Source organism: Chamaea fasciata, unplaced genomic scaffold (genome assembly GCF_029207755.1).
Source record: "Chamaea fasciata isolate MVZ Bird 193981 ecotype frontalis unplaced genomic scaffold, bChaFas1.0.hap1 SCAF_9, whole genome shotgun sequence".
Lineage (NCBI taxonomy): Eukaryota > Metazoa > Chordata > Aves > Passeriformes > Sylviidae > Chamaea > Chamaea fasciata.
This window is the reverse complement of record NW_027094094.1, coordinates 23,938,092-23,964,543: the sequence shown is the minus strand read 5'-3', so window position 1 is coordinate 23,964,543 and position 26,452 is coordinate 23,938,092. Positions and strand designations below refer to the sequence as shown.

At 39.0% G+C, this 26,452-nt stretch overlaps 1 protein-coding gene across 9 annotated transcripts in view; it reads right to left on the bottom strand.

Moving 5' to 3' along the window:
* Positions 1–26,452, bottom strand: part of ZMIZ1 (zinc finger MIZ-type containing 1) — a 339,063-nt gene that overhangs the window by 112,507 nt on the left and 200,104 nt on the right. For all 9 annotated transcript variants that reach the window (XR_010722301.1, XM_066191513.1, XM_066191512.1 and 6 more), the window contains one exon: positions 14,413–14,518. Coding sequence is in view for 8 of the 9 variants with exons in the window: in XM_066191513.1 (XP_066047610.1) it covers positions 14,413–14,518 (106 nt within the window). In the remaining variant the exon portion in view is untranslated. The remainder of the gene's footprint in view (positions 1–14,412; positions 14,519–26,452) is intronic.

Here is a 26,452-nt window from a genome sequence, read left to right as displayed (position 1 = left end):
GTCTACGTGTTTTCTTCTTTTTTTTTGTTATGAAAGTAAGTTACTATTTTGTCTTTCAGAGACTGGACAAAGAGATTAATTTCATAGAAGTGACACCAGAAATAACAAAGCTGGAATGATTACTGCTGGGCATAGTCCTGCCATACTGCAGAACACACTACATGGAGGAAAGATGCCTTAAAAATACCAGAGATCCAACTGTCAGGTTTGAGTATTGTTAGCAAACACTCTAAGGAACTTTAACATACTGACACTTTCCTTCACCACTGGGACTCAAATAAAATGCCAGCAGACCTCGGAAGAACTGACTGAAGAAAGGGGGAATTTAAACTCCTTCCCACCCACAAAAATCATGCTTTGGACCAGCAACGCTGTCCCATTGGCTCAAAAATACTGATTCAGCAAAGAATTTAAGCATGTGCCTAAATTTAAGCAGTTTAATTAACTTTGACGTCAGTGAGCCTACTTCTGTGCTTATAATTAGATATGTGCTTGCTGAAGCAGAGCCCATCTGAATAGAATCTCGTTGATTTTAATTTGGCCCTTTGTCTTTGCCCCTCATTTATTCTTTGCGGCGACTGAAGTATTAGTGCTAAGGTTCTGGTTCAGGAATGTGCTTGAACAACTCATCTTCACTCACAGCATGCAAAAAAGAAGCTAAGCATGTCTCAAAAAATAAGCATAGACCTAAGTGCATTCCAGAATAGTGACAGTTTCATGGCTGAAGAACATATGGTGGTCCAGTCCTTCTTTTTGTTATTAAGTTTTCGTTTCCACAAGATAGAATTTTTTTCCATTTCCATAAAGAGCTAAAAGTAGTGTTCCACACACTATAAATGAAAATTTACAAGTAAGCAGCTACTTCAGAGAGAAATTAAACTTATATAGGAATCCTTTCACAATGTTGTTAGTTCTTACACTGTGCAAGAGGCTGCTGCAAATGTCTTATCTGTTCATTTGAATAATGGCCTTTAGGTCCCAAAATTTGGGATATTTTAAAGTCATGTAAAAACAGTCACAAAATACTAAAGTATTAAATTATTTTAAAAAACAAAACAAATAAACAACACCAAACCAAAGCAACCAAAAATCCCCAATACCAAAACTGTAGAGAGAATGAAGAGGACATGAACACCATGGGTCCAGTCATCAGAAATACTGGTTCAAGTCCCTGAGTTAAAAAGACAATGAGGGACCTCCACAGCACACACTAAAGCAAAACAGCAAGATCAAAGCTTCAGCTCCTGCCAGGCATTTCTGCTAAACACCTCTAGAGGAAAATCTGATGTCTTTTAACATGCCCATGAATTGGATTCAGCACACAGATAGCATCTTTAACAAGCCTTTTAACTCAGCTATTTCGGCCCATTCTTCTGTGTTTATGGCCTTTTAAAACCTGGAAAACATGACAGCCGTTATTAACTGCAGGCATTCTACAATTAAAGGTGGAATTAGAAGGATTCAGCAGTGCAGGAGGAAGACGAAAACAGAAGGAAAATCAAGAATTGAGCTCAGTATGAAAGACACTCCAGGAAGAGTTACTCAAACAAAGAACCCCGAAGAATACTTGTGCTGAAGACACTGCCATCCATCACAGTCCTGATCTACAGAGCTCCCTGCAGGGCTCTCTGTACCACAACACAGGGTGGGATGACTGGGCTGCACCACCAACAGAACCACTGTCAGGTGCCTGAGCTGAGACACCAAACTGCAAGGGCAAAGGATTTGTTATATGGTTTGCATTAATTGCACTGATATTTACACAGCAAAAATACCAACGGGTCTTTGAAAAACATCTACCTGAAATCCCATTGATTTCATGACTTTTCAGAAACCCTACCCACAAATGTGTGCATGCAGCAAGATGGCTCATCCTTCATTTACTCAAAATCTATTGTCACATACCTAAATTTCTGCTGTCAAAAGAGCACTGGAAAAAAGTTTTAAAAGGTCCAGCCTCTAATTAAAACTGAAGAGAAAGCTGACAATGTAAAGAAATCAACTATGTATCTACTTCGTGAGTGTATCTGGAGACATCAGAATAGAATAAGAATGTCCCAGTGGGATTATTAAAGCAATATGCTCTAAGTGACAACTGTCAGTTCTTTTAAAACCTACTATCAATTTCTTTAAAGCCATTTACTTTGTTAAGATAGGGTGACATACTGGGATTGAAGGAGAAGTTGAAAAACCCCATCTAGCTAGTAATTTTAGTTTGGGGGGTATTATTTGCCTAGTAACTTGCACATGCCATAAGGAGAACCTGCAGATATCATAAAATTTCATTATCCCATCCCCATTACTTTGGATTTTGAATTAGCACATGATTGGGTTTTCCTGGAAACAACTAGATTTTTTCATTCGAAAATTATCCTAAGGTTCAGCCTTCCCCACAGTAACTCATTTGTCCAGAATTTGCCAACTTTACAGGTAGATCAGGCACTTGCTGTCCATCTCCTCTGCTCCCATAGTGTGACCTCACTCTTCTTTGCTTTTTTTCTTTTTGCTGCATCAATAAAAGGAATAAAACTATTTCAGCTCTGTCATTTCTACCCTTCTACCACTCTAAAAGCATACAAACAGCTGCCAAAAGAATGGGCACTGTTTATTGTGCGGGACAGATGATGTTTGGTCTGGGCACACTGAAAACACTGAATCTACAGTGTCTCACCATCCTGTACACAGCAATTCAGGCTTTTTCTCCAGTGAAGAGGCTTACGGTTCATCACTAACAAATAATTTTCTAGGCATGGAACCTTCAAAAATAACTCCAACATTGCTATGACAATACAGCTATTTCTGCACACATGAGCTTTCTCAAGCATAGTTTTACTTTTTCAATCTCTCTGCAACCTTTTTAGCTTTATTGACCTCATCATAAGTAGAGTTTTGGACAGAGAGATGAAAGCCAGATAAAAACATCACCTATTGCAAATAAACACAGCAACAGAACCATGATCCAGTGTAGACTTTCTTTTTTTTTTTTTTTCTTTTTTTTTTTTTTTCTTTTTTTTTTTAAAATCTTTGTAGACTAAATGCCAACTGCAGAATACAGTTTCCTTTCATGGGGCAATGTATCTAATTCATATCTGACTATTCCAAGTTTCCAGTATGTTTTCAAACCACAGTCCAAATATATTTATTTCACAACAGATACACATATATGCTCATATTCCTTCAACATCCTCAGTTTCTCTTCAAAACCCCCTTCCAGAATGATTTGCATCACACTCAGACTTGTCACCCATGTACCAGTGTTAGCTTTTTGAAGACAATCCTTAGAGGTCACCATCCTTCTACAGAGTTTAGGATTATATGATTGACTAAATTTACGATTTAATTAAATGTGGGGCAAAGACATTTCCCCTCCTCCCTAGATTTGAAAATATAACTCATCCCAGGGGTTGAAATTCTGAATTCACTCAATCTGAATGAAAGCATACATTTGTCACTGATGCACGAAGACATGAATTCTACCAGAACAAGAAAATATGAGGAACACAGAAGAGACTTTCAACTGCAGAATCCTGGCAGTCTGTAGTGCTGACTGAACCAATGGGACTGTGCCAAGCCAGACATGGCAGTTAGGATTTCCCCTCTGTTTTTCTAACATTACCTTCAGTGTTTGCTACAACACATACTGCAACCAAAGGAAAGGAAAAATTGCTGAAATGCCTCTGCACATGTAGCTGCTCCAAAGGGAGGCTGCAAACCACTCTGCTGTCCTTCAAAAGGACTGAGGTCTGTTTGAAGCATAGCTCCCAGCAAGGATTCCACAGGAAGACTGGCTCCTGAGTTCTGCTCAGCTGACTTTTTTTGCCTTGACACATGGCTTGGGTTCTCATATAAGCAGTAAAGTCACAAACTGTGTGAATTTTGTTATGTGTCAGAGATATCTTCACAATATCATTGGTAATTAATCACCACAGGATCCCACTGAGCCTCCGGCAGTGGTGTGATGATCCACCAGCTTTGTGTCACTGGCTTGAGAACTTTGCTCTCAGACATTACTCGTTTCTAATCCCAGCTTTCTGTGCCTTTACAGGCAGTGAATGATTCTGCTCACACAGAACAGAACACAACGCTTCCTTCACCCTTCTGTCAAGATTCTCTAGAAGGCAGATCAGTGCCCAGACCCCACACCAAGCACACAGCTTCACACAGTGGTCCTGATGTAACCCAGTAGCTCAGAGAAGAAGCTCCTTGAATGACAGCTGTCACACTGTGCTGCCACTGTCCTGGCTGAGGAGCTTCTGCCTTCTTGATCACTGCAAGCTGGGAGCAGTAATTGGCTGCAAAGGATCAAATGAACACAGAATTTTCTCCAACCAAAGACTCTGTCTTTACCTATTAATTTTTCCATACACTGAAAGAAATAAAAAGTATCTCTCTTTGGAACATTCTTTTTTCTTCCATTTTGACAGTTGCTAGACCAAAATGTCAGACTAGCTCTTCTCTTCTCCAGCTCATCTTAGGTATTGTATGTGTAATTAGTTCAACTGCATCAAATTTTAAATCAGAATTTAAAATCAATTTGATGTCCTGTAAGACACGCTAGATTTTGTAACAGAACAGAGAAAGGGGGCTTGCACAATTTTGGCTCTAGCCAAGACCAACCCAAGTCTTTGCTTTTGCTCTCAAGACAGCACAACATTGACACAATTCCAGTACCTTGGCTACTTTTGCTTTGGTCAAGACAGTTACTGTAGCTACTGCTTATTATTTCAAACACATTTGGTTGTAATACTAGAAAACCTCCAAAGCAAACTCCCCTTACTGCCTGCAGTGGTATGTAGCTTTTCAAGGACCACTAGGTCCACTACAACGTTCCTACTGGGAGACAGCAACTGTTATAAATTTCTGGCAATTAACCTCTCACAATCTTATTTTAGACCAGCAGTGCTTCATTTTTCACACTGAAAACTTAGAGGTCTCTCTGGTTCTTTGCCTTAATTGAAATTGCTTCTGTAGTAAACACACTAAATAATTTCATTTTGTTTTTTTCTGTGATGGAAAGACAGTATCTTCCAATGTGAGCAAGATTAATATCTTTTGGGTCTGACCAGGCAGTCATATGGGAAACTATCACACATGAAACAAATACCCTGCTTTGTACACAGATGTTCACTGTTCAATTTATTATTTCCTCAGGAGCAGCTCCTGATCAGATTTCTATTATGGAGTTCAGAGCCAAGTCAGTCATACCTGCCTTTAAAAATGTTTAAATTTGTTTCCCTTGAGAACTTGCTTTAGCAGATGCACAATTTAAACCACTCTGTGAACCTGAAACTAAGGATCGATGTCTGTGTCTGCAGGTTTGAATCCACAGAGCCCTAAGCAGGGCTTTGGGAAACAACAGCACAGGCAGACAGGATTTAAAATTCTGTAACTTTTTCAATCCACTGAAATTAGTAGTCCCAGCACACCTTAAGTGCAGGCATTTCTCAAAGAAGTAAGGAAAGTAAGGAATGTATTGAAGGGGGTTGAATTAATCATTAGTTTGAACACATATTTCATAGTTGGCAACATTCTGCATGAAATGCTACTGCTTTAAGTTTTGCTCAGAGTCAATCTCAGAAGTTGAGTTTCACACAGTTCATACAAAACGTGAAGAAGCACTCGTTCTTTGTAACAGTTCACATAAGAAATACATACAGCAGCAAAGCAGAGATACAACTGAGATACCTACTGGACACACAGGTAAGAGTCAAAGAGATTTCCTTAGGACTGCACAATATCCAGGCATCTCCATGCTTGATTATTTCATCCTTCCAGCACATTAGGAAATCTCATCTATGAACTTCAGCCCCAAAACCAACTGCGGCTATGGGGGAGTCTTTTAGTAGAGATACACTCAGCATCATGTATTTGTTTCTTGGACTTGACATCCAGACCTTCCTAAAAGCCTGGTTTAGGTCATAGAAATGAGATTCAAACCAACTTCATTTTCTAGTTAGATTCACACCTTTTGGAGTTTACTCTTGTTAAGCTACTAAACTTCATGAGGAAAATCTTATTTCTTCCATTCATTCCTCAAGTCAGGAATAAATTTACCTTACATGGAAGTGTCAGGAATAAAGTCTGGATTTACTGGGATATTCACAGAAGTGTCTCACAATGACAGGTATTGTTGCATTTTCATTAGAATACCGAAAAATAAAAAGGGAGTAATTTACCTGGGCATCCAGAAAACCTGCAGATGAAAGCAAATCTGATGGCTTTCTTTACATGTTTTACTGGAAGTAAAAGTAGGTAGAGGCAAAAACAATCAATAAAAAGGAAACAATCCAGAAGTCCCATCAAACATAAACATACTGACTTGTAGTGAACTTCTCAGAAAAACAGCACATTATAAGGAGCAATATGCATTTGTTTTTGGAATGTATTACTTAAGAGCTCTCTTCAAATCAATTTTCTTTCATTCTGTGGTCTTTCTCCTTGAATCCCCTCGCATGAAGTTGCACAGAGACTAAAACAAATTAGAACCATCTATGATGATGATTCCTGATGATTTTTTGTTTATTCTTAACTGATATTTAAATGCATGCATTGTATCACATAGAATTTTTGCAAATACCTTGCTATCAGCACGCTTTAACAGGTGTACTTGAATATGTGCATTAGAAAAGATGAAATAAAAACATTTTTTCAAAACTACTCAGCATGGAAATCTCTCTTTTTAAAGAGAAATACTACATGTAATATCTTATCTACTAATCATTGTGTTTCTCAGAGTGTCATGCCTAGAGTAATCAGAGCGAGTAGTTTTTTTACCAGGCTGACTCCACCCTGCAGACAAGCCTGGAGGAATTAGGGATGCATCTGAAAATGTGAGCAGTAGAATCTCAATTGTATTTAGGAAATGAACTTGCTGTTCTTGGAGCTTGACAATCTGATCTGTTCACACAGTTCATGCTTTTGTGGTTCAGCCCTCTAGCAGCACAAAAGCTACCAATCCCCATGGAAGTTGCTACGTTACTGTTCTCATAGCTGGACTTCTCACGAACTTCTCTGAATGCCTCCAAGATACACAGGCTAACAAGAGAGCACTGGCAGTGAGGTACATTTGGATGCACTGCAGCTCAAAAGGGAACAAGTGCAGGACTGCTTGCTGTAAGCTGAGAAAAGGTAACTTGTAAAGGGCAAATGCCATTCTAAGAGTTTGCTTTCTTCTCTCCCATGAACATATGCAGGCTTTCACAGCTGCCTCCCTCTTACTTGACATTTGTGACTTACCTCATCTTCAGAGGGAAGTTCCTCAAAACAACATAAAATGAAAAATCAAGATTCACACACAGACCAAGATCTAAGCTGCCTCTACCACCAAATCTTCAGCTGTTCTCAGCACATATGGAATCCCTGAAGCAGAAGACAGAAAACACTCATAGAGATCAACAGAAATCTTCTCTGGGGAATGCCAGCTCCAGTCCAAGTGCAAGTGTGGTGCACACATTAGGAAAAGACTCTTCCCAGGAACTGCATGATAAGCTAAAGCACTACACATTCAAATCTGCTGCAATGAGAGCATTCAGGTAAGTATCAACCTCATAAAAATCCAAGGCACAAACTAAGAAAACAGCAGAGCAAGTTTGTTGCTGTAGCTGAGTGTCCACAATTTCTTAAAGCGTTATAGTAAAGGCATTAGATCAAAAATGTTCCAACCTGGCAAAGGTTTTACTGTGACATCTCTCAAAGTCAGAACTGGTACCATGGTAACAAGGACCAGTGAAATGTCAAAAAGAACAGACCAGATACACCACCTGGTATTTTGACTAGTCAGAATAAAGAAGTAGCAGCTTAGCCATGCAACCTCCTTCATAAACATAGGTGTTGAAGTGTACAGCAGAACACTGAATGCCAAAAAGGAAGTGTATTTTCATCAAAATAATAGCTATCTATATTGCTATGTCATGAGGTCCTCAAGCTCCCAGTAAAAATGAAGAGGAGCTGCCTAGCTGAGGCTAATGAAAATCTGACACAGGTATGATCATGTTTCCCACGAGCAGAAGGCAGATGAAATGCATGAGGAGCAGATCTCTCAGAGGAAGGGAACATGAACAACTCAAACAAATAAGGCCCAGTGGGGAAATGCTTCTCGTTCTGCAGGCTCTTCTTAACCTCAGGATGTTTGAGAGCTGACTACTGACATGTCTACCATTTGTCAGGCCAACCTGTCAGAGGCTAAAGATATAGGATACAATTGCCAAAACTGCAGGTCTTATAGTTTTGTTCTGAGTGAACTCATGGGTGGGACAAATGGCAAAGTCCACCGTGCCTTTTCTGCAGCCAATGTAAACGTTGAGTACAGACGTGAATTAATGCTGCCTGCCACTGAGCAGCACTACTCACTGTTTCCTTTTGGTCGAGAGAAGTTGCCAAGTTTATTAAGAGAAACTAATAAAACTAGCCTCATAATCTAAATGAATTAAGAATTAATTATGCATTTATTTGTAGTATTCATACTATAAATCTTTAGGAAAGAAAGACTTAGTTGCAACAGAAGTGTATTCTGCCAATATATGTACCAGGGCAGAATTATTTTATATCTGTGTGAAAACAAAGTGTCCCAGCTGAAACCATGGCTCTGCTGCACTGGATAACTACCTACAGGGGAAGAGACAGATTCTGTACTGCACGATACTGAATTTAATTAAATGAGATAAATAAAAGTGAGATGGAAGGTGTATTATTATCTTTGCCTCAAAAATACAGAACTACAAAACTGACAGAACTACAAAGCAGACAAGGGCACGTGGTGAGAAACTGTGCGAAGAGCAGGGAAGTGAATGTAGAGATCACCCGAAATGTAGTCAGTCTTCAGCACCAAAAGCTGTTTCAGAAGGTAACAGCTAAAAGAAAATAATACCTTTATTTTAATGGGGATTATCTAGCGGATGATTTTAGGACACCAACTCTAACTAGCAGTGGATTAGATATCTGCATGGAAATGTAGTAGAAATTTAGGATGACAAAGATAAAAGGTTCTTAACCAGCTTCCAGCTACATCAAGAACCACATTACACAATTTCATACACTGAATTTTATCTTTAAAAAGGCTCTTCCACTTTTCCATTTTTCTTTACTCTGCCCCATTCCTCTCCACTGTCATTCTAGCTGAAAATATTTTTTTAAATGCAACTGCCCTAAGAATTCTGAATTCCCCACTTATTGCAGTGTTTTATTCAATTTACAGCAATATATTTTTGTGTCAATATGTACAGCAGCATCATGGCTCTTCCTGTTCTGAGTTGTTCATTTGCTAGTACTTACATACATTTCATAACTCTGCTCAGCTTTCATTTCACAAACAACCCAAGCTTCTACTCTGCTCTCATAAAGCTGCTTACTTATTCTTATCAGCCACTTTCCTAAGTGCATATACAGCATTTGTATTTCTTCTCCAGTCATATAAGACCATTTTGACTTGACTTGCTGGAAATCTTTGGTGTGAGGCATGAGACTGACAATTTATATTCTGTTTCTTTCCTAACACAGGCCTGTCAATCATTTGGTCCCTTCAAGCTGGAGGGATGCCATCAGCCTTGGCTGGAGTAATTTCTATTCTATACTTGTAATCCTTTTAGCTACCTCACTTTGCCTTGTCTTCACAGATAATGTGAGCATTATTACTGGAAACTTAGTAAAAGTGTTAATCTCGTCCTGTGGTCCCCCATGATCTAGAGGTTATCCTTATTTTCTACCTTTTTATTCATTCACATTGTGCTATCATTTCTTCTCTCCTTTTATATAATTTCTGGAAGTTTGATTTGATAATACACGAAAACACTCTTTGCCCAACCTCTACTATTACTTTGAAAATGTATCCTGGTCAGGACACACTTTAGGTCTCAGTATCTTGTCCGGTAATGTTTTAACACCTCCATTTGCCAGCACTCTCACTGCAAATACCTTTGTTAACCCAGGGTCCGAGTTATTTACAGCTTTGGCATCCTACTCCCAAGAACAGCCCTATTATATCACAGTTTGAGTACAACGACTGAAGCTAAAGAAATAAAAAAACCCCATAATATAGAATCCTCAAATACTATGAAGTTTTAGTCCATACTTCATATAGAATCAAGAATATTAAGCAATATTGCTCTTGAAAAGTAAAATCAGAAGCACACCAAGCACAGCCTAAGGGATTGAAAGCAAAGTGATATCAAAAAAGTGTTGCCATTTCTGCTATCCAACAGCCAATACTTAGCTGTCTGTCCAAGCTATCATAGCATTTGTTTGCTGTAGCTGCTCAGTGACTGTTAAAGTACCTTTTCTGCACAGTTCTGCCCTCAGGCTTCTTCCTTCCTCTCTCTCTTTACAGAGATACTGAACACTGTCCTTTTCTGACAAAGCTCCCTGTATGATCTCATCCTGTCGTCCCCTTGTCTGGCCTCAGCTTGGCCCCCTGACAAAAGCAAAAGTAGAAAAGTAGCTACAAGAGCAATGAAATTCAGTAGTTCAATAAAATATCTTTGAAAAGAAAAAATCAGAAAAGAAAATTGTTCCATCTCTTTCTCTTCCCTCCTTCCTTTAATTGGTGAACTCTACTATATTTAAACAGTTAAAATAAAGCTACCAAATGACTTAAAATCTTCTACAGGAAGGACAAAAGCTCAGAATATGTCCAAACATGCTCAGAAGAAGTCCAAGAAAACCCCACTCAGAGAGAAGGGCCTCAGGTTTAAGGACGAAAAGCTAGAATGCATAAACACCTCTGCACTCACATACTAAGAGCAACTCAGGTTAGTGCAGTCTGGAAGCAAATGAGCAGGCAGCCAACCCGCTGGGCCATTCCCTATAGGTGTCACAACAAGGCAAAGGAATTTGCAGTGGAAGGTCTGGGGAGCAGCTGTCACCAAAAGAGACACATATATTTTTAAAGGCTTTGTCATTTGTCTTCAGGGTGGGAAATGCTGTGTTTGACCTCCTGCTGAGGCAGCTGCCCTGTTACAGCAGCATGGGCTAGAAGAATAAAAGGCAGCAGCTATTATTTCAGGTAGAAACACCAGAAAGCAGAGACAAAAGGCACAGTCATTAAACCATCATTTCTATTTAAAAACACACATGGCAACTTATTAATACCTCTCATGCTACATGAACTTCCCCCCTAGACACTCTCCAAAACAATTTGTATTAGCTAATCGCTAACTATCTCAATGACCAAGTAAAACACCACCAAAAAGCAACTCAGCAACACCAAACAATCCTGGATGGGAGAAGCCAAGGAACTGACAGCTCCTGGTCGGGTGCCTGGCCTTTCCCCAGCTGAGGCTGTGCCACCTGAAGAGCTGCCCCGCCCGGCTGCAGCCTCCCATCCCTCCCTGCTGCCCCCCGCATTTGCCTGGACTCTGATCTGCCATCTGCACTTCCTTGCCAGCTGAGCAGGGAGACACCACCACAGCTTCAACCAACTGGGATGAAACATCGTGGGGCCATTCCCAAGAACCAAGGGGTGGTTTTCCCCTAGAGTTCGGCCAATTTGGCAGCTGGCTGCTCTGCCCTCTAGCCTCCGGCCCACTTCCATCAGGGATAAGTGAGATCCCCAAGCACTGCCATGGAGACCCTGACTCTTCAGGGGCCCCACAGAGACAGTTCAGGGAGCAGTCAAACAGCAAAGAAGCCAGACCAGCAAAAGCTCTTCTGCCAGAGAGGTCCCTGAACAAACTTGGGGCGGGAATTGCTGGAGATCAGAAGCAGGACTATGATCGCACTGGTTCAGCCATCTCTGCAAACCAGCAGACCTGAGGGACACTGGGCTGGAGGGGTCCACCTGCTCCACACAGCAGAGCTGCAAAGCCTGCCAGCCACCACTGCCAGGCCACTCCAGGCTCCCAGCCTGCAGGACATCAGTCAACAAGCCCTGTCCCAAGCTGTAAGAGGGTACTAACGGTAGATGGTCCTTGAAAGGATTTAGTGCAATTATTTTCCCCAATGTTCACCTACTCAAATATGTTTTAATTACAAAGTCTTTTTTTTTTTTTTTTTTTCCTCCTAGCATCTAAGAATGTCAGACACTAAACAACATGGATTAAAAATGTTTCCAGAGCGATCCCATTGGCAGCACTTAATTCTTGCTTGGAGAAATGAATGCAAACCATTGTAAATTTCTCTTAAGCCTGGAGGAAGGGAAAAACAAATTCTTATTCATTAAAATTAATGCCATTTGATATCTACATCAGGGGATTTCTGCAGGAATGTGACTGGAAGTGTTAAAAGTGTCTTTCATAAAATGCAAAAGAAAACAGAAGGAGTTTCTCAAAGCAACCTGCAAGCATCCCTGACAAAATTTAAGCAATTCACAAAAGGCAGCTTTCAATGACGCACACTCTACAAGAAAAGCAAAGGACAATCTCAACATTTTTACAAAAACCGAAAGAAGGTTCAGAGCCGTTGCTGTATTAGAAATCAGCAAATGCTAATGCACTCTGATGTGGGAAATAACCCTTTAAAAAAAGTCTGTATGTTCTGAAATGACCGCACATTTGTAATCCCGGTCTGTCAATCTTTCAAGCTGCCTATTCAATGATGGAGCTCTCAGAACTCGTATGTGAATGTGACATCCTTAGAGTATTTCACAAAATATGTTATGGTATGCCCCAAAAGATGAGTATTTAACACAGATAGTAAAAGCACAAAAATCACAGTGTAAATAGGCATGGTGAAACCCCAGGAAGACCTGGTGGAACAACTGTACACATAGTAAAACTAAAGTAGCTGTGAAACCAAATATTTAAGATCATTGAAAATAAATTACTTGCATATACAACTGGGAAATAGCAAGCAAAGCAAAGGACTGAGAAAGGTTTTAGAATACACTAAGAGAAGAGCATGTGATTTCCCAGCTTTCCCAGTATGTTATCAATTAAAAAGGGAAAGACTGAACTCTGTACAGCGTGCTAAGATAAAAAACCCCTCCCATATATTCATCAGAAAAGTAATTACTGGTAGAAATCAAATACTGACATTGGGCATGATGACTGACCAGCAGTTTTCAAGACTCCTATCTCAGTGAGCCCTAAAGGAAAAGGACTGTAACATCTGACTCACAACCTCACCTCCAGTAATACACTGATAGAGAGACCCATCAGGAAGAATTAGTAAGAGAGGGAGAATGGCTACATTTTAAAAGAAAATTTTATGCTAACATAGCTGGAAAGCCTCCCTTGATAAGCCTTTTAAAAAAAAAAAAACAACCAAAAAACAACCAACCAAGAAGAGATGATGTGATATCTAACTAATGGATAAACTTAACAGGAAGTCAGAAAAAAGAGACATTATGCTTGGTCAACAGAATGTTTTATCCTCCACACAGTTTTCCTGGATGAAAATCAGACAGTTTATTCAGCATTTAGTAAGATTAATTGTCCCTTCCCATACAAAAAAATAAAACACGAAGTCCAGTGAATATGCTTTGATGTGAAAGCCATTTTTCCATGAGGAACTGCTTAGAACACTTAGAACAATAGGTAGCCATGAGTAAAGAAGTTTGGGCCTGATAAAAACTGAAAAGGAACATGAAAAGAAATATTAGCACCCAATCAATTGGCTAGAAGTCACTCTTTTGGAAGAAGGTAACCTTTCCTGATGTTCCAAAATGGGGACTGCATACCAGTTTAGCACTAAGCAGAAAAGTTATCCACACTCAGTCTGGAATGGAACAATTATCTTTCTGTTTTCCAAGCCAGTGCACATTATGTTGACATTCATCAGCTAAGAAAAGGAGAACCAGAATTAAATGCTCCAGTTAAACTGAACATGTGAGGAGCAGCAAGACCCTTAAGTGCATTTTCTACATCTCTAAAAGGAGCAATGGCAATACATCATGATCAAATATTGCTACTTGATCAGAGACCTGTAACAGATTATTGCTGTAAAATACTGCAAAAATGGCTACTTCATACTACACCAACAGAATTACTACCTACTCTTGGCTCAAAATTCTAATGCTAAGGACTGTATGTATAAAAAGCCATGGTACTTATTTGCACAGGCATATGAAGTCAAGGAGTAAAAGCTTTGCAATAGATATATACCAGGGAGTGCAGAACGGATGTGAGAGATTTAGAGGTTGACACATGACAGAAAGTCAATGTTTTACCAAGATGGAGGAGTCCGAGTATGTTCATTCCCACCATGAAATTAATAAACATCTGTGCTTCTGAAAGCAGCATTTCATCCATGAGATCAAATAGGGCAACAAACAGCACTAGCTGGGGAAAATACGAATTTCTAAAGTCACGTATCCTCAGAAGAGCGCGCCATTGAAATGCTAAAAGCAACAGAACCATAACCACCAAATACGTGTTTGCTTTTGGTTTTTTTTACAGAATGCAAGACAGTCGCAGGTAGCATTTTTTCACAGAATATGATCATCTGAGAACAAACAATACATCAAAAAAAGGCTTTTCCTACCAGCTGATTTTGGAGTGAACTTGTCCCTGTTGGCTGCACATACTGCCAGTAGCCTGTATCCAAGATCCAAGTCAAATCCTTGCTGAGCTGCCACTCGACTAACCACCTGCAGAGGGAAAGAGAGAAAGCTTCATTAGGGGTTGCTTGAGCTCTCTGCAAAGTGACATTAACCTGCTTATCAACACTAATGTTAGACACCTGAATTTGCTGCAAGAGCACAGTACAAACATGATATGAGGCAGTGCTCCTCAGGAGTTTCCAACACAAGCACGGAAAAGTGAACACAGGAGTATTCCAGTAATCCAATTATTTGACTGCCTGTCAGAAGACAAGCCGCGAAGTTCCATGAAAATTGGAGAGACAAAAGCCAGAAGAAATACTGGGAGAGCAAGGTATGTAAAGATTGCGTAGAATACACCTTACTGTATTTGAGATGTGAGGATTAGAAATCCTCAGCCTCTCTCTCAGTTGTATAGTTCCTGGCCCTGTTCCCAAGGGCAGTGCCTGGGTCCTTTGGGTTAAAGTGCCCGCTCCACACTGCTGGGCAGGGCTGTCCTACTTTGTGCCCAGTGTCACAGTTGTTGCATTTCAACAATACTGTATTGGGAAGCACATTTACTGCAGTTTTAGAATAAACAGGCCTGTGCAAGAAGCATTTGCCAAACATTAAATTAGAGAAAGACTTGTTGTTGTCAACTGGTCTAGCAGAACTAGCAAAACCAGGCAAATTGAAGATGTAGTTAAGGACAAAAAGCAGTCAGCTGTTTCTCCAAGCCAGCAACGCAGCTATCAGCCAAGAACGTATCCTCTTTAAAATCTGCATAGTACAAACACAATACCACAGTCATTCTGCCAAACGATGCTAAAGTTATACACAGCACAGCTTTTCTATTGCTTTCCAGTGGCACACGATGACTTCAGACCCAGAGGTACAGATAAAACAGATTATTCTTAACAGTGCCATTACTTCTTTGCATTAAAACAATGGTGAAGGAACTGCACAAGAAACAGAACACCACTTCCCGAGGCAAAAGAAAGTCCCTATCTTTAATAGCTTACAGTACAAGAAAACATCCTTTTCCCACCCTTTCTTCATCTGAAAGCTTCTTTCTTAATGAATGACACTGCAATTATCTGTGACCAAGACTGCAAAAAGCAACAGTAAAGAACAGAATGAAGAACTAACATATGTGATAACTTACAAACATTATTCTATACTTTCTCCAATATATCCACTATTCCTAATTAACAATTAAGAATCAAATTTATTTCTTAAAAAAAGAATTAACATGAATGAAGTTCCCAGGTAGCATTTTTGTTCTGTTGCTTCTATTAATTTAAAAATTTGACATTCATAAGACTTAATCAGTGGGAGTGTTCCCTCCCTAAATTTAACCCTTCCAACCTCAAAACTGAGAAAAGAACTTGAGGGAAAAGAAATGAAAATTGAGAATAAACAGTACAGTAATACACACCTAACTATTTTATAATATTTCTTTACAATTACAACTTTTAGATAGAAAAGTAAAAAGGAATAAAGTAAAAGAAATAATGCAGTTATTTTTGATAAACAAAAAACCATTTCCAACTTAGTAAATCACTCTTTAATCCTTTGCACTTAGAAGTCCAGTTGTTAGCATCCTGGCTAAGACTCTGGGTCCAAACTTGCAAAAATAAGAAAAAAAATAAAACTAGTAATAATAATAATTTAAAATTTAATAAAAACTCACCCACAAAACCATTCAAAAACAGAAAAACAAGAGCAGAATATGATATGTCATGTTTCATGCTAAATTAGCAATAGGAGTGAAGACTGGTGGGCCACCATGAGATCTGGAAAACTTACATACTTGGAAATCTGTTTCCCTTTTCTACTTCCAGTATCACTTTACTTCAACCACCCAAAAAGTAGATATTGGGAGGGGATGAGAAGAAAGCAGACAAAAAGCTCTTCTAAGAAACCCAAAACAACACTTTGCAAAAGGCTCCTGAGAACAATGTCTCATTAATGCACAAACATAATTTAAACTCCTTTAGCCATCATCTATCCCACCATCATGGAGAAACACAGTTCAGAGTGCCAATCAGGCCTGTAAAACAATGGAGAAAAGGCCCTTGCATTTTCTGTTTCAAAAAAAAAAATATAACCATTATTTTGAAAGTGGACAGGAAGGAATGCAGACACACCTGGTCATCAGTGAGCACACAGTAACTCAGGAAATGCACTGGCTGCTGATATGCTCGATTCGTTTCAAAACCTGAAGCTACAAATCCTGAGACTCTCCTAGCAAGAGGCCAAATCACTACTCTCAACTGACATCTTGCTAATTATGGAAAAAACTCTGTTACAAAGTAACTCAGGAAACAGAGAGAACTAAAACCCACAAAAACCAAGTTCTGCTTGCACTGTATTCACTGAATACACTGAAAAGCCTTGGTCAGTGCAGTCCTAACCACAGGCTGACACCTAACTTTCCCACATCACATCAGTTTCCTTTCCTTAATTTCCCCTGCCAGAGGAGCAGCGCCATGAAGCTCAAAGGGGTGGAAAGCAGAGCTTCCCAGTGCCAGAGTGTGCAGCCCAAGGCACAGCACGGCCTGGGAGCGACCACCTGACAGCAGCTGAGGCAGCGCCCCGGCAAACACCACACGAGCACTGAGCATGAGAAGGCACAGCCTGAACCTGACAGTGTGCACAGGTCAGCCATCAAACTATAACTTACCTCTTCATGCAACGCATGAGGGAAAACAAACTGGAAATCTGTTTTAGCAAAAAAAAACCAAAAACAAACAAACCAACAAAAACCCCCCAAAAACCAAACTAAAACAAAAAAATTAACTAAAAATAATAATCTAACTTTGAAAAAAAGTGCTTCCACTGACAAACTGCACAAAAAGTCTCTTCCTCTCAAAAGAACAAAAAAGAACAACAAAACCTACAGAAACTTTATAGAAAACAGATATTTCTAATAAAATTTCTGTTTTGCCAGGAGTCATTTTCCACCTACAGTTTTCTTGTATGGACTCCATTAAATGCAAAAGAGGGTCTATTAAAAAAACTGGTGGACTTGTGCTCAAGAGGGATTTCTCTGGCCCCTTCTGCCTCAGCTTGGTCAACATGAATAGGGCAGTACACATCTATTTCCCTTACAAGGAATGGTTAGGTCAACTCTGATAAGTGCTTACAGCATTGGAGAATGAACTCATGGTCAAACACATGGTGCCGGCTGCATGTTGTCTGAAATTTTTAACAAGGCTTACAAATACTTGCACTGACTGTATTTCAGTTTTTTCTTTCAACTGTGACAGTTTAAAGACTTACTTTTATTTCAAAATTAAGGTCAATGGAACAGATCATACATCCCCCTCCCAAGACCCTGTTTCAGGTGGTCCACAGTTCAGGTCAGATACTGCTCACTTGGTACTTATTAAACTTTCCTCTGTATGCAAAGGACCCTCTGGCTTTTTAAACAGACACTGAGAATTCTCAGAAACAAGATGACAATTGCGTCACAGGAGCACAATCCCCAAAACATAAAGAAATAGCTACAAGACATTTGGTAAGTTTAATATATTCAGGTCAGCAGGCCCCGATGAAATTTATCTTTGAGTGCCTCAAAGGAACTTGCCTGGACAAACAGTGTAACTGCTAATGATTATTTTCAGAAATTCATTCAAGACAGAGAGCTTGGAGGTATACCAAATCTGGTTTTAAGACTGTTAAGGGTGACTCTCAGAAAGTACAGATATCCAGACAGATAACAAAACAAAGTTTTAAAAAAGCACTAGGTGAGCAATACAGAACATGATCATGAATCCGTCACTACTGTGCAATTTCCTTCTTTGACAAGTTACCACAGCCTAACTCAAATACATCTTTTGACACTGCCTTTTGCAACACTGTTGTAACAAAGGAATACAGCCCAGATGACAGAAGTAAAATTTTACTCAGATTATTAATTACTAGTCTTTTGTCCAATCATAACTTGTGCTTGTCATGGGTAATTTCTACGTATTTAGTCCTGACTTGGACAACGACAGAGTGAACTGAAAAACTTCTAGGTGGTTTTGCAGGCAAATGAGTCTGCAAACACTTAACAGCATAGGCTAAGAGCCTAAAATCATCATTATAACCTGAAAAAATGTTGCAAAAATGAGACCAAAGACAACATGAAATACTACAGATTGGAAAGAAAAATTAAGTACATAAATAGAAAATTAGGAACAGACATTCATCTTCTCAGTGTATATGTGACTCACTGGGAAAATGTTTGAGGTATTAAAAATCATCAGGCACTGGAAAGACCTACCTACCATTCTCTGGATTTTGGAGGGTAAGGGGATTTATAGTAGACCAGACTGTATCTTTAGATTTATAGTAGACCAGACTGTATCACATCCTGGCTTGGAAAAAAGGAGTAGACAGCATGGTCCCTTAGGTCTGTTCCAAGCCAAACCTCAGTGATTCCAGACACCTGCTGCTGACTGGAGCCATCCAGCTCAGTCTGAACCCTGTCCCAGGAATTCTACCACATTTGAAACCTCCTGTGATTTCAGTCTTATTTGGATACCAGTGTGGATCAGATGGGATCAAGGCAACAATTTCAATAATCCATTAAATGTTATGGCTAAGTGATTACAATACCATTTGCAAACATACTCTTTCTCTAACTACAAATTCAAATCCAGCACATCAGCAAAAATTCAGACAACGTGTAGCTGGCACCACGTGTTCACTCATGACTTCATTCCACAGTGCTGTTAGAACTTACCTTACTTGACCTAACCATGGACAACATAGTATTCCACTGAAAAGTAGTGCATTAAAAAGAATCAAACAGACAGAGTTGCCAGTACCACAATCACAAATTGAGACCATCATCCTGTCCCCTGGGTGAGAGAGGTGCTTGGCCAGCTCAAGGCTCAAGGTTCAACACCTAATATTTCTCTATGTTATTTTACAATAACATTCCAGACAGCTAGACTTTATACAAGCTAGCCTATTTCCTACACACACTAGCAACACCTAGCTTTTATTAAAATTTTGATATGGCACTAACAGCTATTTTAAGCTGTCTTTAGAGGAACATACACCCTTATCAGCAAACAAATATTGTTATAAAATCAACTGCCAGTAAGAAAATCTGATCACTGCAAACCCCTGAAAACTTTAATCTGAATAATTCAGATAAACAGCATTCAAAAAGGAGACACTGCATTCACTGTCTGTGACTCAGCTCTGCAGAGTTCCAGATGTCTGAACTCTCAGGGTCATTGACAGCGAAGAGAAAATGATGACAGTGAGGTTTTAATTACCTAAAAAGCAGACAAATATGGCTACCAGCATATTGTCTTTGCTGAATTTACCTGCAGTACTTCCCCCCCCCCCCCCCCCCCCTTTCCCCTTTTGCAAGGCTAAGGAGCTTCACCATGGAGAGTCACTCTCTGCCCTGCTTGTCATCACCCCACGAAGTACTGGAACAATGTAGCTCTCAGCCTAACAGCCCTGTTAATCAAGAGAGCTACATGACTGCTTATTTCTAAACTCCCTTCCCATTATGTTGCACTTTCAATGAAACTCTTAACTAGCAGCAGTCAAGAGCACTCCCCCCTGCTGGCATCAGAATGAATTTTACCAATTCAATTTGCTGGTTGCTCAAAACTAAAAATGCCAGCTGATTGCTAGTTCAGACGGCTCCGTGTTCAGCCACTTGTGCACACTTGAAATTATCTGAATGCAGTTTGAAGACTACAGCAGAAATTTTGTAATTAGAATTCTGCAATGTAGATGGTAATTTTTCCCCCCTCAGTAACACACAAAGATCAGATAAACAGGAAGCAAATTGAGGAATTTTGCAACATGAATAGTGATCTGCCTCAAACAGAAAAAACAAAACAAAACAAAGCCAAAAAAAAAAAAAAAAAAAGGAGTAGGAAAAGGAGGAAGAAATCTGTGATCTGAAGTCCTGATCTGATGAGACTCTTACAATCCAGTTGCAGAAGGGCTGCCTCAACAATAGACAATCAAAGCAAGTCAGGGAAGTTATATATATCATTAAGTAGTTTCTTGCCTTTGATGCTTGAAAACAGACATTAAGTAGGTTCTGCAAATGTAAGAGACTTTACAGAAACCATGTATTCAAATTAAGTTTTCTGAATTTTTTTCCCCCACTCTCTAAGGTGGATAAGGGCCATACTTTCCAAGCGGAAGAAGCCAGGATGCCTGCCACGTACACCTTGATGCTTCCTGCAATGGTGACATAAATCATGCAGAATAAGGAGATCGCCTCCTTTACATCCCCTTCCTCTCTGCATGTCTCTAATAACCACAAACATCGAAGAGAAGGTCGCTATACTCTACCCACTCCACTGAAAATTGTCCCAGAGGAAAAGAGGCAGAGATTGTGCTGTAATTAAACCAGCTGATCACTGGGTCACTGCAATATTGTTGCCACCTGAGTCCTGGCACACTTTGAACAGTGATTTGCATGAAACATACACCGAATTCTAGAAGCACTTCACTTTGGAGGCCGGCAGATCTTGAAGAGTTTTAAATAACCCACGACAAGCCTAAGGAAGTTCAGGCAAAAAGGGCTTTAGGAGGCCATGAAGTGAAAGGACAAGCAGTAACACTGCGTTATTTGGTAGCGCCAGAGCTGCTCTGAAGCAGAGTGTTCTGTGCCTGCTGGCTGTACCCTGGCAGAACAGCACGTACACAGCCCTGGAGTGCTGTGCTGCTCTGCAAACACAAAGCTGTGTGTTTAACAGATGCCTGGAGAGCATCATGGGAGCAGAATTTCTTCCACGTGAACTTTTTGCTCTGGAAGTCTTGGATACAAAGAATAAATGCAACATTTCCAGGGCTCTCATGGGCAGCTGCAACCTCCCATTTTCTGGGTATAGATATGCTGAACCAACTCTTCCATCTAATTAATCACATTCAAATCCTGATCTGATTAAAAATGTGATTTTTGGAGTGTCACAGGTTGATTTTTGATTATGTACTTTTCTGCATTAAACAGAATTAATCCAGGCAAGCATGAAGTCAATGAAGCAGCAGCTGCATTTGCACTCTGAGGCATCCTGTTATGGAAACCTCACGTAATTCAGATATGCCATTCTTGTATTTTTTTCTTTTTTAACCTGTATGTCTGTTTTTAACCAATTATGCTCTTCATAACATATCAGACAAGCTAAAATAGATTTCCTGTATTATGAAACTGAGATCAGTTAGGGGTTTTTCCTCCTTAAAATGATCTAGAATCATTTCAACAGTCTCAATTCCAGGACTTTCTGACAAGAAATGCAATTCAAAAGATTACTGTATTATTGTATCAGTATTGTTAAAACAGGAACTTTTAGCAGATACTTCCATCAGTTTATCATTGATGCTTGTTATTTCAGCAACTCTCATCAGCAGTACAGAGATGTAGTAAGAACTACAGGCAGAACCAAAAAATTAAATGAAATCCATAACCTTTAGATGAAGTACCGCTAGGACTACAGCTTTGTGTTTTGTCTGTTTGCTTGGTTAATTTAGAAATATTTCCTTCACAAACACGGGTAAGTTTCCCACATCTGATGACTGAGGAGGACCCAATATGTGGAGGGGGAAATCTAGAACATTAAGATTTGGGGGGAAGGTATTTTTAATTGCTATTGCAATGACTATTTCAGCATAGTTGTTTGTGGATGATTTGGGGTAGAAGGTCTTTGAATCGTTTGGATGCAGAGACTCAGATCTCAACCACAGTGGTTAGAGACAACAGCTTCCACTACAGGAGCCCTCTTGCATTCAGTGATTTGACCAGGAGTCAGCTCAGGTAAGCACACCCCACTTACCTGAACTCCTCCTACAGTCCAAAATCATTGTAGTGATGGATTTTAATTTCTTAGACGAAGCCCCTAGGTACAGCTACAGAGTAACTGCACACAGCTTTGCTGCTCTCACTCTTTTATTACTTGACTGGACACACTGAAGAGCCCTAAAGAATGATAAACTTGGTGCCCTGTAAAGCTGTAGCACTGCAAGAGAACAAGGCAGTGCCTTTACAGTCCTTTGCTGAAGACAAGTCTGTAAATCGGTACATTTTGCTCTCAACTGTATCCTCATTTCTATTTTTGCTGCAGCACCAACACAAATGTTATCCAAAGCCTTCAATAAGATCATTTACATGTTAAACTGCTTGGCAAGAGCAGACCCATGGGATGAGACTACACTGGACCTGAGAAGAGGCAGAAATGAATTAAACAACCTGGGCCAAATGCTGACTGAAAGTAATTTGCATTGCAGTCTACTTTGAAGCATTCTTTCCTGAAAAGGTTTTGACCAATGGTTTGCTTTTGTCTCCCATACACAGAGATATAATTCAATTACTCTGTAACTTTTTGCTCAACATTACTGTTAAACATGACTTTTAGCATCCACATGGATTGGGAAATGGTTAGGAGAACTGTTAACCTGTAAGTGATTCCAGTACTTTGATTTCTCTGCTTGGACTGGTATCTGATTTGGCCAAACTAGGGTTATTCTTTTAAACTGCTGTGTAGTAACTGAAGCTGTTTATTTCAGAAGACTGTAAGATAATGCCATATAAAGTATATTTTTAGAGAATTATATTCTTAAATTTATCAAGACTATCAGCCTTGCCACAATATAATCTAGTGCTAGAGTAAGAAATTTTTTCAATCCTAATAAAACACATCTATGTCTGGTTTGTGGAAAGTGGAGGCTGTTTTTATCAGCTCCCCATAACACTATGGAAGAAGTAGTATTATATACAAAAGAACACCATATCCATTGCCATTTCAATAATTTATAGAATCAATGATTTCAATTATAATTCAGTTTCTCGCCTACAGACTGTCTATTTGATTCGAAAATAACTACTGTTCAAAAATAACACCTAGCTTTTCTTGGCAAGTTAGAAGAAATTTTATTGTCTCTGAGAAAGATCATTTTTGTCTGCATGAGTTCCATAAAAGCTGTTTAAGGGAACCTTTCCACAGCCTATAGCTTGCAAGAAATAAAACAGATTCAAAGCTTACCCCTAAATCCCTGACTTATTATTTATCTGTTGAAATGAGTATTCTTTATAAATTTTTATTACCCACTCACATTAGTGATTTTCTGTAATGGGTAAACACAAAAAGTTAATCTAGAGTTAGTGTCTGTCAGAACTGTTTGGACATAACAACACGATGCACATGCATCACGTTTTGGTCAGAAGAGGCACAGCTTTTGGAGCTTAGCTAATGAAAAAATATTTTCTATTTATAGCACACGCCACTGGTTTACCCATGTATCCTCTTCCCTTTGACTGTTTGCACTGCACAGAAATATCCCAATTGTATTCATAGGCCTTGACAACATTAGCCTAATTTCTTAATCACAAAAGGAAATTATTTAAACTCTAAATGACTAATCATTTAAAGTATCCTACTTAACAAAAGCAAAGTATTTGACCACTGAAATGAAGTTTACATACCTTATTAGGTACCTCTCTGGCAAAATCTAGCTGTTGTATCAAATCCCGAGTTTCTTGTTGAGATAAGAAAACGGTTCCTATTACGTTGCATACAATGTCACTGGAGCCCACAGTAGCAAATGTAACTCCAGGATTATAAAGGACTGCTGATATGGAAAAAAAATGTCCTGAAAATAGCCACTATGTGCACTGTGCACAGATTATTCTAAAAAAACCCATAAAATTCACCAAGGAAAGACAAACACTAGACACGTGTTACACATACTCTTGTTCAATAATTGCAGTGTAGCAAACTCATGAAATTTTCAAGCCACCAAGATTTCTCTAAGTGCTGGTATTACAATTCAAGAAAACCCTCTACAACTGCCTATTCTATATATTATGATATATATATATACATATATTCTATATATTATTATCAAAACCAGTAACTCCATAAATGAAGCTGGAAGTTCTTCTCTTATTGCCCAGGCAGAATATTTCTAAGATCATTCTTCTGCATTTATTCGAAGATGGGCTGCAGGAATAAAAAACATTCAGGTGGTTATAAAGTTACCAGATATTACTGACAGTCCCAACACAAAGATGGTGTGTCAGGTAAACAGAACTACTTCTAAGAACCACTTTTTAAATTCCTTATTTCAAGACTGTGAGTGTATTTGTCCTTTGTTAATAGGATTAAATCTAATTGGTTAATTTTTGCAGAAGACTATACATGAGATTTAAATGATGCAAATAATTTGTTATACCTATTCTACCTATGTTACGCCTGTCTCTAACAATCTACTAAGCTGGCTATTCATACCACAACAGATCTGTTTTGATGTTCTGTCATTACATCTGATGCATTTTGACTTTGCAGCGTGTCAATGAATGGTTTGCACATTCCTGAGAGAGTCTGCCCTTCTGCATTCATGACATCCTAATAAGTTTCAATTTGGATTAGTTTATATCGTGTTACCATTCGTAGGACATGATCATTTTATATCCCTTGATGTTTCCAGAACAGTTTAGCATACCACTTTTTCCCTGGGCAGAGAGTTAATAGAACAGAATGTCATAAAAATAAAAAAAAAATCATTCTCATTACTAAAGAGGGGAAGCTTTATGAGCAAGCAAGCATTTTTAGTATTTGTAGAATTTCCAAATGAAATGCCTTAAAGAACCACACAGCTCAAATGTTGTAATGATGCTTGAGATTACTTGCTTTAAAAAGTATATCCAAAAATATGGCAATTCTAAGGGAATTGATTTTGAAGGTAATTTTAAAGGCTGGCAAAATAAAACAGTAATCCTGTTTCAGTGGTTGAATAGACTTTCATACTGGTTTTTCATTTTTATTTTAGCGCAATCCTTACAAAGAAGGACACTGGTAAACGTTGTCAGCACTAAGAAAAATAGGCTCCTCATAGTACAGAACATGTAACTATGCAAACTGATGTTAAATTTACTCATGATATTACAGTATTTCAGTTCCCTTTCACTTATTTAGAACTTTCTGAATAGTTTCTCTGAAAACAGACTTAAGTTCTACCACATTTATTAAATAAAAGTAGATTAAGTTCTACCACATTTATTAAATAAAAGTAGATTAACAAACCCTTTTTCCTGTAAGAAAAATGACAAGTCTCAAAATCCATGTTTGCTAAATTATGAATCAGAACATATTAAATAGTAAGAAATTATGTTTGAAATTATGTAAGCTGAAATAGAAAAAAAATATATCAAGAAAAATTATAAAACACGTATTAAAAAAAGAGACCCTGCCCACTGTGCTGCTAATGTGTTAAGAAGATACAGGAAGTACAAACCTCGTGGGATACAACCATGCTGTTAAGTCTGTTTAATGGGAAGCAGGAAGAGGAAGAGGGATGTACACAATGAGAAATTAAAGAATATCTTTCTTAGAGGGATTTTAAAATTAAGAACAAGAAACATATTCATTGCAGTTTATAGGCATTCTGCAAATCCTGTGTATTTATCAAACACGGAACAAGCTACCTGGTTAAGTTCCTGTGTTATTTCCTTGTCAGGAATATAATGAGATTACAGCATGTGATAAAGATGCTGCTGCCAGTCAGCCCTACACTGCAGATAGCTCTCTCCCACAACAAGCTTGGGAAAGGGGGACATGCCACCCTGTTCAGATTTCAGGGAGAAATATGAAGCAAAGCAATACATGTCACTCAAATATTAACACTAGTTAGACAGTAATACTGTTTGTTGTTTTTTTTTTTTTCTTTCATTCTTGTCACCAGAAAAACAGTATTTTCATTTCAACACACTAAAAACCATGTATTGTGTTTTACCTCACCAGTTTTCATGGAACATTTCCTGCCCACTTTCTGTACACTCTGTGAGGAGAATGAATCACTGGCAGTCAGACCTTATTTTGACCCTCCACTTGGGCAGGGCTGAAGATCTGCTCATGTAGGAAGAAAAGATTTAAACAGCAAGGAAGTCGCAGGTCAGACTCACAATGTTCTAGCAGGGGCTGCAGAGAAATACTGTGCACAGACTGTCCAATTATACTCGAGGTGAATGTCTCCTTT